Source organism: Portunus trituberculatus, chromosome 5, assembly GCF_017591435.1.
Source record: "Portunus trituberculatus isolate SZX2019 chromosome 5, ASM1759143v1, whole genome shotgun sequence".
NCBI lineage: Eukaryota > Metazoa > Arthropoda > Malacostraca > Decapoda > Portunidae > Portunus > Portunus trituberculatus.
The window spans coordinates 10524061-10538469 of NC_059259.1; the positions used below are offsets into that span (position 1 = coordinate 10524061).

General features: G+C 39.1%; 1 protein-coding gene across 1 annotated transcript; it reads left to right on the top strand.

The window, feature by feature from the left end:
- Positions 1 to 1423: 1423 nt before the first annotated feature.
- LOC123514711 (zinc finger protein OZF-like) lies at positions 1424 to 10974 on the top strand. The gene is made up of 4 exons (XM_045272782.1): positions 1424 to 1531; positions 5174 to 5272; positions 6699 to 6971; positions 7564 to 10974. Exon 4 carries the CDS (start codon positions 7802 to 7804, stop codon positions 9416 to 9418), a length of 1617 nt encoding a protein of 538 aa, XP_045128717.1. The 5' UTR covers positions 1424 to 1531; positions 5174 to 5272; positions 6699 to 6971; positions 7564 to 7801; the 3' UTR covers positions 9419 to 10974.
- The last annotated feature ends 3435 nt before the right edge of the window (positions 10975 to 14409 follow it).

Genomic DNA, 14409 nt, shown 5'->3' on the forward strand with positions numbered 1-14409 from the left:
TTATTATTATTATTATTATTATTATTATTATTATTATTAGTAGTAGTAGTAGTAGTAGTAGTAGTATACATTAGTAGTATTGTTATTATTACTGTAATTATTATTATTATTATTATTATTAGTAGTAGTAGTAGTAGTAGTAGTAGTAGTAGTAGTAGTAGTAGTAGTAGTAGTAGTAGTATCATTATTATTATCATCAGAGAGAGAGAGAGAGAGAGAGAGAGAGAGAGAGAGAGAGAGAGAGAGAGAGTATAGACCCAGTGCCATGAATGAGTGACGTCACTCAAATGGCGGGAAAATATGCCTGGTAGCACAGACCGCCAAAAACTGCCGAAAGTAATGCTAGGGAGTGCGGACTGTCGTCTTTATTTATCTTATTTCCTTGAAAATCTCAGGTGCGGAAGTACGGATTCAAAATTTCGCTTTTCTGCACCTGTCTCAGGTGCAGAGGTACGGACTTAAAATATCGCCTTTCCGTATCTGTTACTTCCGCATTTTTTTTTTTTTTTACAATTTTCCGCACTTCAGACCTCCGCACCTCGTTTGGTGGTCCGTAGGTACGGAGGAACGGAGGTACGGAAGTACCCAGCTCTGTCGAATAGTCACCAGAATGAATATGGAAATGCGTCATGGTGCTGAAGGGTTTAACAGTGTTGATGCAGGCGTCAGTTTGGATCATTGTTTGCCTGTTTGCGGCCTTGTGATCTTGTGACCTTGTTACTGCAGAATTTTTTTTTTTTTATTGATTTCCATGTTTTCCAATATTATATCAGGTGTTAGTGAAAATGTTCGGAATCTTGATATGGCGACTCTGTTGTGAGAAGCATGTGGGTGGGGAGAAGGGACCGGGGGCGTGGTGGTGTGGAGGGGCTGAAGATGAAGGCAGTCTGTGATACACGTCAGAGGCAGCTTAATTTTAGCTAACGAACGCTGCCACGGAAAAAGAAAATGTCACTTGTGTTAGAATTATAGATAGGAAAATTGCTTCATACCAAGTAAGAAGCCGCGACTATACTGTTCACACACTTATAGGACGCAGGTGTGCATCTCCATGCAAATTACAGGTAATGATAACTTCATATGTAAAGAACAACTCAAATCTCGTTGTTCCACTAACATGTGCCAGTAAGAGCAGTCTGTACACTTTATATACACCAATGCGTCAAAACAAATAGAATAAACGCAAAACATGTACTACTGGAGAACAAGATAACACATAAAACAGCCATCCTAACCAAATATTTAGTATAATAAAGCGTGGAGGTGTGAGAAAGAGCTATAATTCAGTATGATAAAGTATGGAGGTGTGAGAGAGAGGTACAATATAGTGTCATAAAGCATGGGTGTGTGATAGAGGTATAATTAATAAAATAAAGCTCGGGAGTATGTGATACATGTGGCACATCAGCACGAGAGGCCGACACGTGGCACCATCGCTATTGTTATTGTTTGGCAGGCTGTGTGTGTGTCCGCCTCCTTTATTCACATTACCTCCCACCACACCTCAGGAAGACACTCTATCAGTAATGGAGTAAGTTAACTAGCCCTTCGAGGAGTGAGCTGGTGTTCAGTAAAGGTGTGGGAGGGTGTTGAGGGAGAGAAAGGTGTTAATTAGTGTGGCCAGGTGAGGGTGTGTGTTACTTGGAGTCGGTGCTTTGAAGGGCCCCATACATGTTGAGGCTGTCTGTGTTGCCGCCTCAACAGTAGGCTGGACAGACCGCCGGGATGTCGCCCACACACTATCGAGGCCGCCTGAAGGCACAGCTCAGTTGTAGCGAGGCATGGCGATGTGCTGGTGACCTCTCCCATGGGCAAGGGTGACCCAGACCTGTGTGACACCAGCCACTGCAGTGACACCCTTATCAAAAAGACCAGCAAAGAGTGGCTGCTGACAACGGATGGGGTGTCACATATGAATTGACTGAAGGTGTTCACACTGCAGCCACAAAATTGGTTCAGTTACCTCAGGATGGACCAGCACACCTCGTAGACGCTGCTGTTTTCAAACTCCTTCCATCACACACAAAGTCACATCACCTGGTGATACACTGACACCTTTGAATGTTCTGTAAGCAAGCCATATGCTATATATGTCTTTTTTATTTTTAACTTTTATTTGAATAGTCTTTTGATTTGATTTTCCAGAGACATGGATTCTCCTTCTAAATGTTTTTAAATTCTGTGTAAAGCTGCCGCTCTTCATGCGTGGAGCAGCGGGTGTTTGTTACGGCAGGTGTGTTCTTAGTACACTGCTGAGTGCTGCACTGAGTGATGTGCCTCGAGGCCGCCTGAGGGGCCCATACACACTCAGTTTTGCCTGAATGGTTCCGTTTTCCTCAGGCAGCTTGACGGCCTGTCTGACCATGTGTGGGGCCCTTTATTCATTTTTTACTTGTGTGGGTGTTGAGGGGAAGGATTAATTAGGTAGATTCAGGTGTGTTGGGTGGGTGAGTAGTGTTAGTTAAGGGTTAGGTTAGGTTAGGGGTGTTAGTTCAGTGCCTGGCTACATTAATAACTCTCCATTACTCATCAGTGTTAAAAAGGCAGGATTAGATCAGGTTCATGTGTGCTGAGGTGTGTTTGGTTGGTGAGTGGTGTAGTTAAGGTGAGATCAGGTGTGTTAGAATTGTTGTTATTAACTACATTTCATCAGTGTTTTATGATTATGCTGCTATTTTTAGTTTGGTTAAGAGGAAAGTGTTGTTTGGAGAAAAGAGAAAGAGAGAGAGAGTGACATTTGCTAATATTTTAGACACAAGTCCATGTAGCTTATCTTTTGAGAGGAAGAGAGGAGAGAGGAGGAGAGAGAGAGAGAGAGAGAGAGAGAGAGACATTTATCTATGCCATTGGGTAATTTTAGACACAAGTGCATGTAGCTTATCTTTAGTGATTGGTGGAGACAAGGATGGTGGGAGGAGCACTAGGATTTCAAGGACAGCATACAGCGTGTGTAGTTGGTATCCAACACACTATACGGGACAACTGAACTGAAGAAAGCTCAGAAAACCAAACTAGCAGTTTCGGCCTGGATTCTTTGGATGAACGGACTATAGTTAGATTCTGTTATGTTAGGGATGTGTTAGTTCAGTGCCTCCCTACATTATTAACTGTCTATAACTCTTCACTGTGTTAGAGAGCAAAGGGTAAATATTTACAATAGGTCCATCACTTGCAAAACACGGCTGTTTGTCTCCTTAGATGTTTTGAGGAAATGCAAAATTCAGTCTATTTTGGAATCCTTGTCCAACTAAACCAAAGCAAACTTAATCTAACCTAACCTAATCCTAAAACTAACCTAACCTAAGCAAATCTTACCTAATCTAACTCCTTTTTGGGTGCAATGCATTGATTGTCAAAGGCATCAATATGAGACAATGATAACTGAGCACATGAAAAAAATAAATGCATAAAATCATAGGTGTGAAGTACAGTGAGTATACTGCCACAACATGCAGTGGTGTTGTGCACTGCTGACACAAACCAGTAGTAAACATTACCCCTGAGGTGGTAAGGCCTTGACACCCTAAGTACAGCCAGGGTAGGGTGAGGGTGGTCAGTGTGGGAAGCTCCAGACCCTTGTTTTAGTGACAGTCAGATTAACAGGCACCGTTGCTGTACATGAGTGGCTGAGTGTGTCTTGCAGGAACAAAATAAAATAAATATTAACTTATGTGCTGACCAAGTATTTACTGAGCTGCCATCAAGAGTGTAGGTAGCAGCATGGAGACACTCAGCATAGATCATTCATACCTTTCTCTGGTAAACTCTGGAACTCCATGCCTGCTTCCGTACTTCCAACTTCCAATGACTTGACTCCATTTAAGAAGGTTTCAAGACATTTCCCTCTCTATTGCCTAACTCTCTCACCTGCAAGAAAACTGGCAACTTAATGGGCCCCTTTTTCTTCATTTTCTGTTGTCCTTGGCCAGCTTTTCCTGATTACATAAAGAAAAAAAAATAGAACACTGATTAGCAAAACAGAGATGGAAGGCCCCACTTAGTTGTCAGTCCCCTTGCAGGTCTGAATGAGTTAGCCAAAATGAAGGGGTAAATGTCTTGAAACTTCCCTCTTAAATGGCTTAGGAGTTAACATGTCATCTTGTTATGTCGCTTCTACCATTTAGAGAGATGATAATTGCCACTTGAAATATCTGATACTACTTAAAATGTATAATATCACTTAAAATTCTCAATACCACTTCAGGAACTGGCTTCTAAGTGGGCCTTTTTATTTAATTGCATTTTATTGCACTACAGTGAGACACTGTGTTCCCTGCATTTTATTGATGAAAATTTGAGCTATAACATTGGCATTAATCAGCGAACTTTTGGCAGATTACCGATTACTTTCTATTGGCTATAATCAGCTGATAAATCTTTTGGGCCCTACTTAATACCACTTAAAGACATAATACATACCACTTAAAATACCCAACTCCCTTTCAGATATCCCAATACCACTTAAAATATCCTAATAACACTTAAAGTACCCCAATACCACTTGAAATACCCTAATACCACTTATAGTTCTACTTAAAATACTTTAATACCACTTAAAATACCCTAATACCACTGAAAATACCCCAATACTCTTTCAGATACCCTAGTACCACTTCACAATGCCACTTAAAAGATCCCAATACCACTTATGTTATCCCAATAGCACTTAAAATACCCTAATACCACTTAAAATACCCTAATATCACTTAAAATACCCCAATACCACTTAAGATACCTTAATACAACTGAGTACCCTAATACCATTCCAAGTACCTTAATACCAGTTCAAGTACTCCTAATACCACTTAAAGTACCCCAATACCACTTAAGAATACCTAATATAACTACAAAGTACTGCCTAAAAACCCAAATACCACCTAAAAACATTGCAATACCACTTAGAAATACCAGTATCACTTAAATATAGCTCAATACCACTTAGAAATCCCAATACCACTTAAAAACATCTCAATGCCACTTAAAATCATCCTAGTACCATTTAAAAACATCCCAATATCACTTATAAACACCAATACCACTTAAAACATCACAATACCACTTAAAAACACCAATATCACTTAAAACATCACAATACCACTTAAAAACATCTCAATACCACTTAAAATAATTCCAGCACCACTTAAAGAGTATTTTTTTGTCCCTCGCCTCTCAGATTTGACATGACTGAGCCCTGAAGTGAGGCTGGCTTGGCAGTGTCACCTGGCCACCCTCACCCTGTCACTATTGAAGCCAGCTGTGTCAGATTAGCAAGGTGTGTTTGGCGAGGCTTGGTGGTCACTAGTTCATTTATTGGTTGGTGAGATTGGTGAGTGTGTGTGTGTATTTACTTAGTTGTATTTACCTAGTTGTAGTTTTACAGGGCCTGGGCTTTATGCTCGTGTGGCCCCGTCTCCATATCTACACTTATCCAATCTTACTTTAAAAGTGTGCACACTCTTTGCAGACACTACTTCTTCATCTAAACTGTTCCACGTCTCAATACATCTCTGCGGGAAACTATATTTTTTAATATCTCTCAGACATCTTCCCTTTCTCAGCTTTTTACTATGCGATCTTGTGCTTGGATGTCATATTCTTCTCTCAAGATCAGTTTCTCATTATCCACTTGGTCCATTCCGTTGATCAATTTATAGACTTGTATCAGGTCTCCTCTCTCCTTCTTTGTTCCAAGGTTGGTAGATCCATAGCCTTTAGTCTCTCCTCATATGTCATCCCTTCAAGTTCTGGGACCATTCTTGTAGCCATTTTTGTAGCCTCTCCAATTTTCTTATGTGTTTCTTTTTATGAGGGGTCCACACTACTCCTGCATATTCCAATCTAGGTCTTATTATAGTATTTATCAATTTCTTCATCATTTCTTTGTCCATGTAGTGAAATGCTACTCCAATATTCCTCAGCAAATTATATGTTTCTCTAAAAATTCTATCAATATGGCTTACTGGTTGATTGTTTTCTTCCATCGTCACTCCTAAGTCCTTTTTTTTTTTACTTTCTCCAGTTCTACACCATCTCCCATCTTATAGATTCCCACAGGTCGTCTTTCACTCTTTCCCATTTCCATGACATGGCTTTTGTTCACATTGAATTCCATTTCCCACTTCTTACTCCATTCCCAGATCTTATTTAGGTCTTCTTGCAGTATTTCACAATCCTCCTTTTGCTTTATAACTCTGCACAGTTTCGTATCATCCGCAAACAAATTTATGTAGCTGTTCACTCCTTCTGGCATGTCGTTAATATAAATGAGGAAAAGTATTGGTGCCAATACTGACCCCTGTGGCACTCCGCTTTCTACTGCTCTCCACTTGGACTTCATATCTTTAACTACCGTTCTTATTTCTCTCCCCCTCAAATAATTTTCTATCCATCTCAATGTGCTTCCTTTTAAGCCACCCTTCTCCTCTAACTTCCACAGTAATCTTGCGTGTGGCACTTTGTCAAACGCCTTTTTTAAATCCAAGTAGATGCAGTCAGTGTGTGTGTGTGTGTGTGTTCTCTCTCTCTTTCTTATCATTATTTTCACTACATTTTTTTCATTTGGCCTTATTTTACCTTCATTTACTTACTTACTTGTTTATTTATTTATTCATTCATTTATTTATTTATTTATTACAAACTTTTTTCTTTCTTTATTTATTTATTTATCTATCACAGTTACTCTTATGCTTTTCCCACAGGGGCTGGAGATGACCTAGGGGAAGAACTACTCAGAGAAGAGGAACACAACCACCACCACACCACACCACATCACCACCACACCACTAGGGAAGGAGGAGGTGCTTCAGATAACACCACACACACAACACACTCACCACTCACTCACCAGGACACACCAAGCACACAGCAAGCTCTAGGTGTTATTGGTGAGTTGAGAAAACGTGGTCTGTAACTGTGTATCTCAGTGGATTTACGAGACACTTAAGTGGTTTGTTGTCTCTGTGGTTTAGAAAGTAAGTGGCGTTTTTTTTGTTTATTTATTCACCTTTTTTTTTTTTCTAATGTCCAAAGTAGTTTTTAAGGTGTCCAGTTTGGAATTTAAGAGTCTGTTTCTCAATTTTTTCCTTTATTTTTAGGTGTAAAGACGTTATTTATTTATTTTCTCTCTTCTTTCATATTTTCAGTGTTGCGTTTAAGATAATTTTTTGTTGTACGGTTTGTAAGGTGGAGGGTGTGCCTACTTTCTGTGTCTAAATTAAGGAAAGAACAGGAATTAAGAAGTGTTTTGGCTACTTTTTCAGTCTTAAGAAGAAGGAAGCACTAAATTAATCAGTGTTATGGCTGCTTCTGTGTGTAAATTGAAGAAAACACTAAATTAAGGAGTGTTGTGCCTACTTTTCTAGTCTAAATTGAAGAAAGAACAAAAAATTAAGAAGTGTTTTGGCTACTTTTTCAGTCTAGAGAAGAATGAAGCACTAAATTAATCAGTGTTGTGGCTGCTTCTGTGTCTCAATTGAAGAAAACACTAAATTAATCTCTGTTGTGACTTTTTCAGTCTAAATTGAAGAAAGAACAGAAATTAAGTAGTGTTTTGGTTATTTTCAGTCTAAATTGAAGAATGAAGCACTAAATTAATCAGTGTTGTGGCTGCTTCTGTGTCTCAATTGAAGAAAAAACAAAGATTTCCATGTCAAAACTCAATTACCTAATGTGTGTACGAGTATTGAGAGAGACTGAAGCTTTTGAGTCATGGCAAGCACCACTGTACAAACTGAACCATGAACACTGAGGGGGCTGCTGTGGCTACTCCCTGCATCTGAACTGTAGAACCTAGTGTGTGCATATGTGTGTATGTGTCACCTTTAGGAACACCAGCACCATGAGTGAACTGAGACAAGTGCGCATCACCAAGTTTGAGTGTGAGGAATGCGGGAAAGTCCTCACGTCAAAACAGAACCTCAAGAAGCACAAGTTTACACACACAGGGATCAAGAAGCATGAGTGTGACATGTGCGGGAAGAAGTTTTCCGAGCGTGGCAGTTTGAAAAAGCACCGCCTCATTCACCTTGGGATCAAAAAGCATGAGTGTTGGGAGTGTGGCAAGCAGTTCACCGACAAGAGCACCCTCACCAAGCACATCCTCATACACACGGGAGAGAAGAGGTTCAAGTGTGACGTGTGCGGCAGGGCGTTCACCGAGAAGGGCACACTCACGGCTCACAAGTACACTCACGTCACCGAGAAGAACTTTAAGTGTGAGATGTGCGGAAAACTGTTTGCGGCACAGAGCATTTTGAATAAGCACGTCGCGTTTCACTTAGGCAAGAGGAAGTTTGAGTGTCAGGAGTGCGGGAAGGTGTTTGGCCTGCGTTCCTCCCTCAGCAAGCACGCTGCCGTCCACACTGGCTACAAGAAATTCAAGTGTGACGAGTGTGGCAAGTGCTTCTCGCAGAAATGTAACCTTGGGAAGCACCTGATGACACACACTGGGGAGAGGAACTTTGTGTGTCCCGTGTGTGGCAAGGCTTACATTCAGAAGTCAGCGTTGGGGCAGCACATGCTTGCCCACACGGACGCCAGGGAGTACGTGTGTGAGGTGTGTGGGAAAGGGTTCAACAAGAAGAACAACCTGAACCAGCACCTCTTGATCCACTCCGGGATAAAGAAGTTTGCCTGTGATGTGTGTGGCAAGGCTTTCACTCAGAAGGGGGTGAGGGACATCCACGCCCTCACTCACCAGGACGTCAGGAAGCACCAGTGTGAGAAATGTGGCAAGCTCTTCACACAGAAAAGCTCCCTCAAGAAGCACTCCCTCACACATGAAGAGGGGAGGCGATTTGAGTGCGTGAGGTGTGGCCAGCTCTTCCCCTCCAAAAAGGAGCTACGTACGCACAGACAGACACACACTGCCGAGGACTGCGAGTGTGTAAATTGCGGCAGAACATTCACCTGCAAGAGCTCCCTTCTGCGCCACACCGTTGGGCAGAGCAAGTTCGAGTGTGAGATATGCGGCAAAACATTCTGCCACCGTGCCGACCTCCTCCAGCACACACACCTGCACTCTGACCTTAGCCTAACGAGCTGTGTGGACTGCGGACAGGTGTACCCCATGCAGAACGGCCTTGTACCGCACACCTGCCTCTTGGTGCAGGATACGGTGCTTATGAGGGGGTCGGATGGGGCAGTGAGTGATGGGGAGCTGAGTGTTGGAAATGAGATGAGTGAAGGGGAGGAAGAGGAGGAGGAGAAGTGGAAGGTGAAAGATGAGGATTGTGAAGGAGAAGAGAAAGCTAGTGTGGGTTTGGTGGCGAAGGAAGAAGAGAGGGAAGATGATGGTGATGGTGAGAAGGAAATGGGTGAAGAGAAGTGGAAAGTGAAAGCAGTGGATGATGATGAAGAGAATGAAGAGAAAAAGGAAGTGATAAGACAGGAGGAAGGAGAAGAAACAAAAATAAATTAATAAAAGTGAATAATGAATAGGAAAGAAAAAGCTGATGAACTAAACGATAAAAATAAAAAATGAAGAACTTTGAAAAGAAAAAAAAATCGTACTGAAAAAAATGCTGAAAGAATAAAAGATAAGGAGAATAAAGAAGTAGAAGATGACAAAATAGATTAGTACAACGCACAACACCACCGTGAAGTGTTGGTGTTCCTCTCATACTCTGGTGCTGTACATACTGGTGGCTTCTGTGATAGTGCTGGTAGAACGTACTGTTAACAATGTGTGTGTGTGTGTGTGTGTGTGTGTGTGTGTGTGTGTGTGTCAAATTCTTCTTGGTGTTGTTACTGAATTTCTTTATTCTATTTTATTTATTTATTTTTATTTTTCAGTGTGGAAAGATTTTGGATTTACTGGAAAATTTTTGGGTTAATGTTTGCTCTCTCTCTCTCTCTCTCTCTCTCTCTCTCTCTCTCTCTCTCTCTCTCTCTCTCTCTCTCTCTCTCTCTCTCTCTCTCTCTCTCATAACTCAATTTTTTCTTATATTTTCTCAATGAATGTTTTCCTTTTCAATGTTTGATATGGCAGCCATCTCGCTTTTTCTATTTATTTATTTGTTTATTTATTTTAACATTTTCTATCTCTTGTTTCCTATCTATTGTTTGTTTGTTTGTTTTCTAGAGTGAGTCTTGCAAAATTGACACAGTGAAATGTCTGTCTGTCTGTCTGTCTGTTTACTTTTTTATTTATTTTTTTTGTTTGTCTTTGTATAGTTTGTAGTGCAGAAATATTGTTGCTTTAGTTGTTTAGTTTATTATTGTTTTTCATTTCACTGTGCAGTTTAGTAGTAGTAGTAGTAGTAGTAGTAGTAGTAGTAGTAGTAGTAGTAGTAGTCGACCATTATGCATTAAGGTATGTGGTAATTCTGAATACCATGTAGAAGTAAGGAACAATAGTAATAATAGTAATGATAATAGTAATCCTTAGTTATTGTAGTAATGGTAGTAATAGTAGTAGTAACCCTTTGTAATATTGTTTTGGCAATTATCTAGAAATTATTAGTAGTAGCAGTTGTAGTAGGAGTAGTAGTGATCCTTTGTAATAGTGTGGTTTATAATATTTGTAGTAGTAATAGTAGTAGTAGACGTCTATAGATCCAACCGGCTAACCAATACATGACACCCCCTCCCCCCAGCACTGTATACCCTACCAAATATACATAAACCTTACCTGTATCCATTGTATTCTTCATCACTGTGGTAGACGACCAGACTCACCATTAACCCCTTCAGTACTGGGACACATTTTTACCTTCAGATTTGTGTACCATTAGACCATTTGACATTAGGAAGGCTCAGAAAATTAATGGCCTGAGTCTTCACTATTTTCATTCCTCACATAAGTTTCTGAAGCTGTATAAAATCACCAAATAATAAGCAGGGGATATATTTTTATGAGTTTTTGGTACAATTAGATGATTTTATTGACATTAGAAAAGGTCTATGGAGGTCAGAAGATTAATGGCCTGAGTCTTCACAATATTAATCCCCACATAAGTTTCTGAAGCTTTATAAAATCACTAAATACTAAGTTGAATAAATTTGAAAACACGTCATAGTACTGAAGGGGTTAATTTGTCTTTAATTAACCCCTTGAGTACCATGACACATTATATTCATTCTGCTTATTATTTAACAATTTTATACAGCTTCAGAAACTTATGTGGGGAATAAAATTGTGAAGACTAAGGCCATTAATCTTCTGACCTCCAATAAAATCATCTAATTATACAAAAAAACTCATGGTAAAACTGTATCTCCTGGTTATTCTTTAGCAATTTTAAACAGCTTCAGAAATTTGTGTGGGGAAATAAAATGGTGAAGAATCTAGCCATTAATCTTCCAGCCTCTATAGACGTCTCCTGATGTCAATAAAATAGTCTGATCATACTTGAAACTCAAGGTAAAAATGCGTCCCAGTACTGAAGGGGTTAAGTTAATTACAAAAGACAGATTAGTGGTTCAAGAATTGTGGATTGGGTGGAACTGACTGATTGAGTGAGTGGAAGATGGTGGTGACTGTGAAATGATTAGCAGAGTGACTGGTTGAATGGTGACTGTTGTGATATGGTGGTGAGGTGAACAGTAACAGGTTAAGGAAAGAATGGTGACTTTATTGTGTTAGCCAATAGGAATGATAAAAACTATGAAGAGATTAGGAGATTCATTGTCTGGTTGATTGGTGACTGTGTTGTGATATGCCGGTGAGATGAACAGTAAGAGATTAAGGAAAGATTAGTGATTTTGTGGTGTTGAATCAATAGGAAGCTCTAAAAAGACTGATAATAACAGTGAAAAGATTAACAGACTGGCTGATTGGTGACTTGTGATATGGTGACAAGGTAAACAGTAAGAGATTAAAGAAAGAAGGTGAAATATTTATGGTGTTGAATCAGTATAGAGCTTTAGGAAGAATGATAATAACCAGAAAGATTAAGAGACTGGCCAATTGGTGACTTGTGATATGGTGGTGAGATAAACAGTAAGAGATAAAGAAAGAAGGATGAGATGCAGGAATATCAGTGCTGTGTCAGAGAGCTAAAAAGAAAAGATGAAAAAGAAAATGTAAAGAATAGAAGTGAAAATATGAGTCAAGCAGGATTTGTTAGTGAATGTAAAGATATAAGCATAAATAAGACAGGTACAGGTAAAATAGGACAGGTAAGACTAACGAACTAATACTTTTGTTCATTGTTATTAGTGAAGAAGATTGAAGGATGTATTAGTAAGAGTGAAACAGAAAGGATAGAGTTTTGTTATTACCAGTAAGGTTAAAAAAGGCTAGAGTTTTATTATTAAAGGTGCAGGTAAAATAGAAAAACTAGGTAAGACTAATGAACTAATACTTTTGTTCATTGTTTACCTTTATTAGTGAAGGAGATTGAAGGATGTGCCAGTAAGTGTGAAAAAAAAGGATAGAGTTTTATTATTACAGGTACAGGTGGAATAGGAAACTAGGTAAGACTAATGAACTAATACTTTTCTGCATTGTTTACCTTTATTAGTGAAGGAGACTGAAGGATGTGCCAGTAAGTGTGAAGAAGAGAAGACTAGAGTTTTATTATTACAGGTACAGGTAGAATAGGAAACTAGGTAAGACTGATGAGATAATACTTTTTTGCATTGTTTACCATTATTAGTGAAGGAGATTGAAGGATGTGCTATTGTGTGAAGTACTGGCGACTCCAGATTTGATGTGAAAATAAATGAACCGTTGGGAATAGTTTAGAAGTTTTCCTTGTACGGGGAAAAGTAATCCTTTAATGTGCAGGTGAAATAACCCACCCAGTGCCACTAAGTGAAGAAAAGAAAGGCTAGCGTTTTATTATTACAGGTAGAGGTAGAATAGGAAACTAGGTAAAACAACTGAATACTTTGTGAACCATGTTAGTTAAGGAACATGTCAACAGATAAATAGTTGATAGGGTCACTTTGTTAAATTGTTAGTGTGTGTACAGATTGAATGTAACCTTATTCATTGTTTTATCCTTGTGACGAAAGAGAGAAAGATTGTCAACCAGTGAAATGAATAGAACAGCTTTTAAATTTTTAGAGTGTGTACAGATAGAATGTAACCTTATTCATTGTTTTATCCTTCTGATGAGAGAGAAAAAAAATGTCAGCCAGTGAAATGAATGGAGCAGCTTTTAAATTGTTAGCGTGGGTAGAGATAGAATGTAACTTGATTCGCTGTTTATCCGTATTCTTGATGAGAGAGAGAAAAATGTCAACCAGTGAAATGAATAGAGCAGCTTTTAAATTGTTAGTGTGTGTGCAGAGAGAATGTAGATTTTTTTCTTTATTTATCCTTATTCCTGATGAGAGAGAGAAAAAAGAAAATGTCAACCAGTGAAGTTAATAGAACGACTTTGTTAGATAGAAAATGAACTAGCACATAAGAACAACTACAGACTACTTAACCCTTTCACTGCAACACTAGACAACACCAGCAGCAACATGTGAAGTCTTTATAAGCACTTACAAGAAAATTAATGATGAAAAGAACACATTTTGCAATTTGTTCATCTTCAAAGACGATGTGGGTGTGGAGCAGATCAAAGTGTCTGAGAGTGATTGGAAGTGAGGGAAAGCTGTACCAGGTGGCAGTTAAAGGGTTAAAACTCTACCATTATTCCTAGTAAAGGATATTAATTAACCTCTTCAGTAGCATGACACGTTTTTATATTCATTCTGCTTTCTAGTTTGTGATTCTGTACAGCTTCAGAAACTTATGTGGTAATTAAAATAGTGAAGACTGTGGCCATTAATCTTCTGACTCCACGGATCCTTCCTAATGTCAATAAAACAGTCTAAAATAATATAATAATATTCATTCTGCTTTCTATTTGATGATTTTATACAGCTTCAGAAACTTAGGTGGTGATTAAAATAGTGAAGACTGTGGCCATTAATCTACTGACGTTCATAGACCCTTCCTAATGTCAATGAAATGGTCTAATCACACACAAAACTCAAGGTAAAAATGTGTCTCAGTACTGAAGGGGTTAAGGAAAGAAAATGGAAAAAGATGAACCAGAGGTGGGATGCAAGACTCCACTAAATACTACAAATATTACTCATGTTAACTCATCTCAGTGAAAAAGATATTATTTGTACAGTTTAACATTTAAGTGTCATTTTCCTCTGTGTTCGTGTGATGTGATTAAAGAATGGAAAGTGGTGAGTGTTTGGTTGCCACTCCTTGTGGTAGGAGGGTAGCAGTAGTAGTAGTAGTAATAGTGGTATAGTTTGTCTACTCTAAAATGGCTCCTAGATTTCAGACACTGTAGCTTATTGATAATGTAATTGATTTGATGTGAATGCTTGTTTTCTGTCAATCAACGCACTCATTACAAGGACAGCTTCCAGTTTTCCTCAAGATCTGACAACCACATATTCTCTGGGATACCACTCAGACCCAGACCCAGGAGACACTTAGAGTACACATTG

Excerpts from the sequence above, each read along its gene's own strand:
- LOC123514711 (XM_045272782.1), top strand. The coding sequence starts at position 7,802 with ATGTGTGTATGTGTCACCTTTAGGAACACCAGCACCATGAGTGAACTG.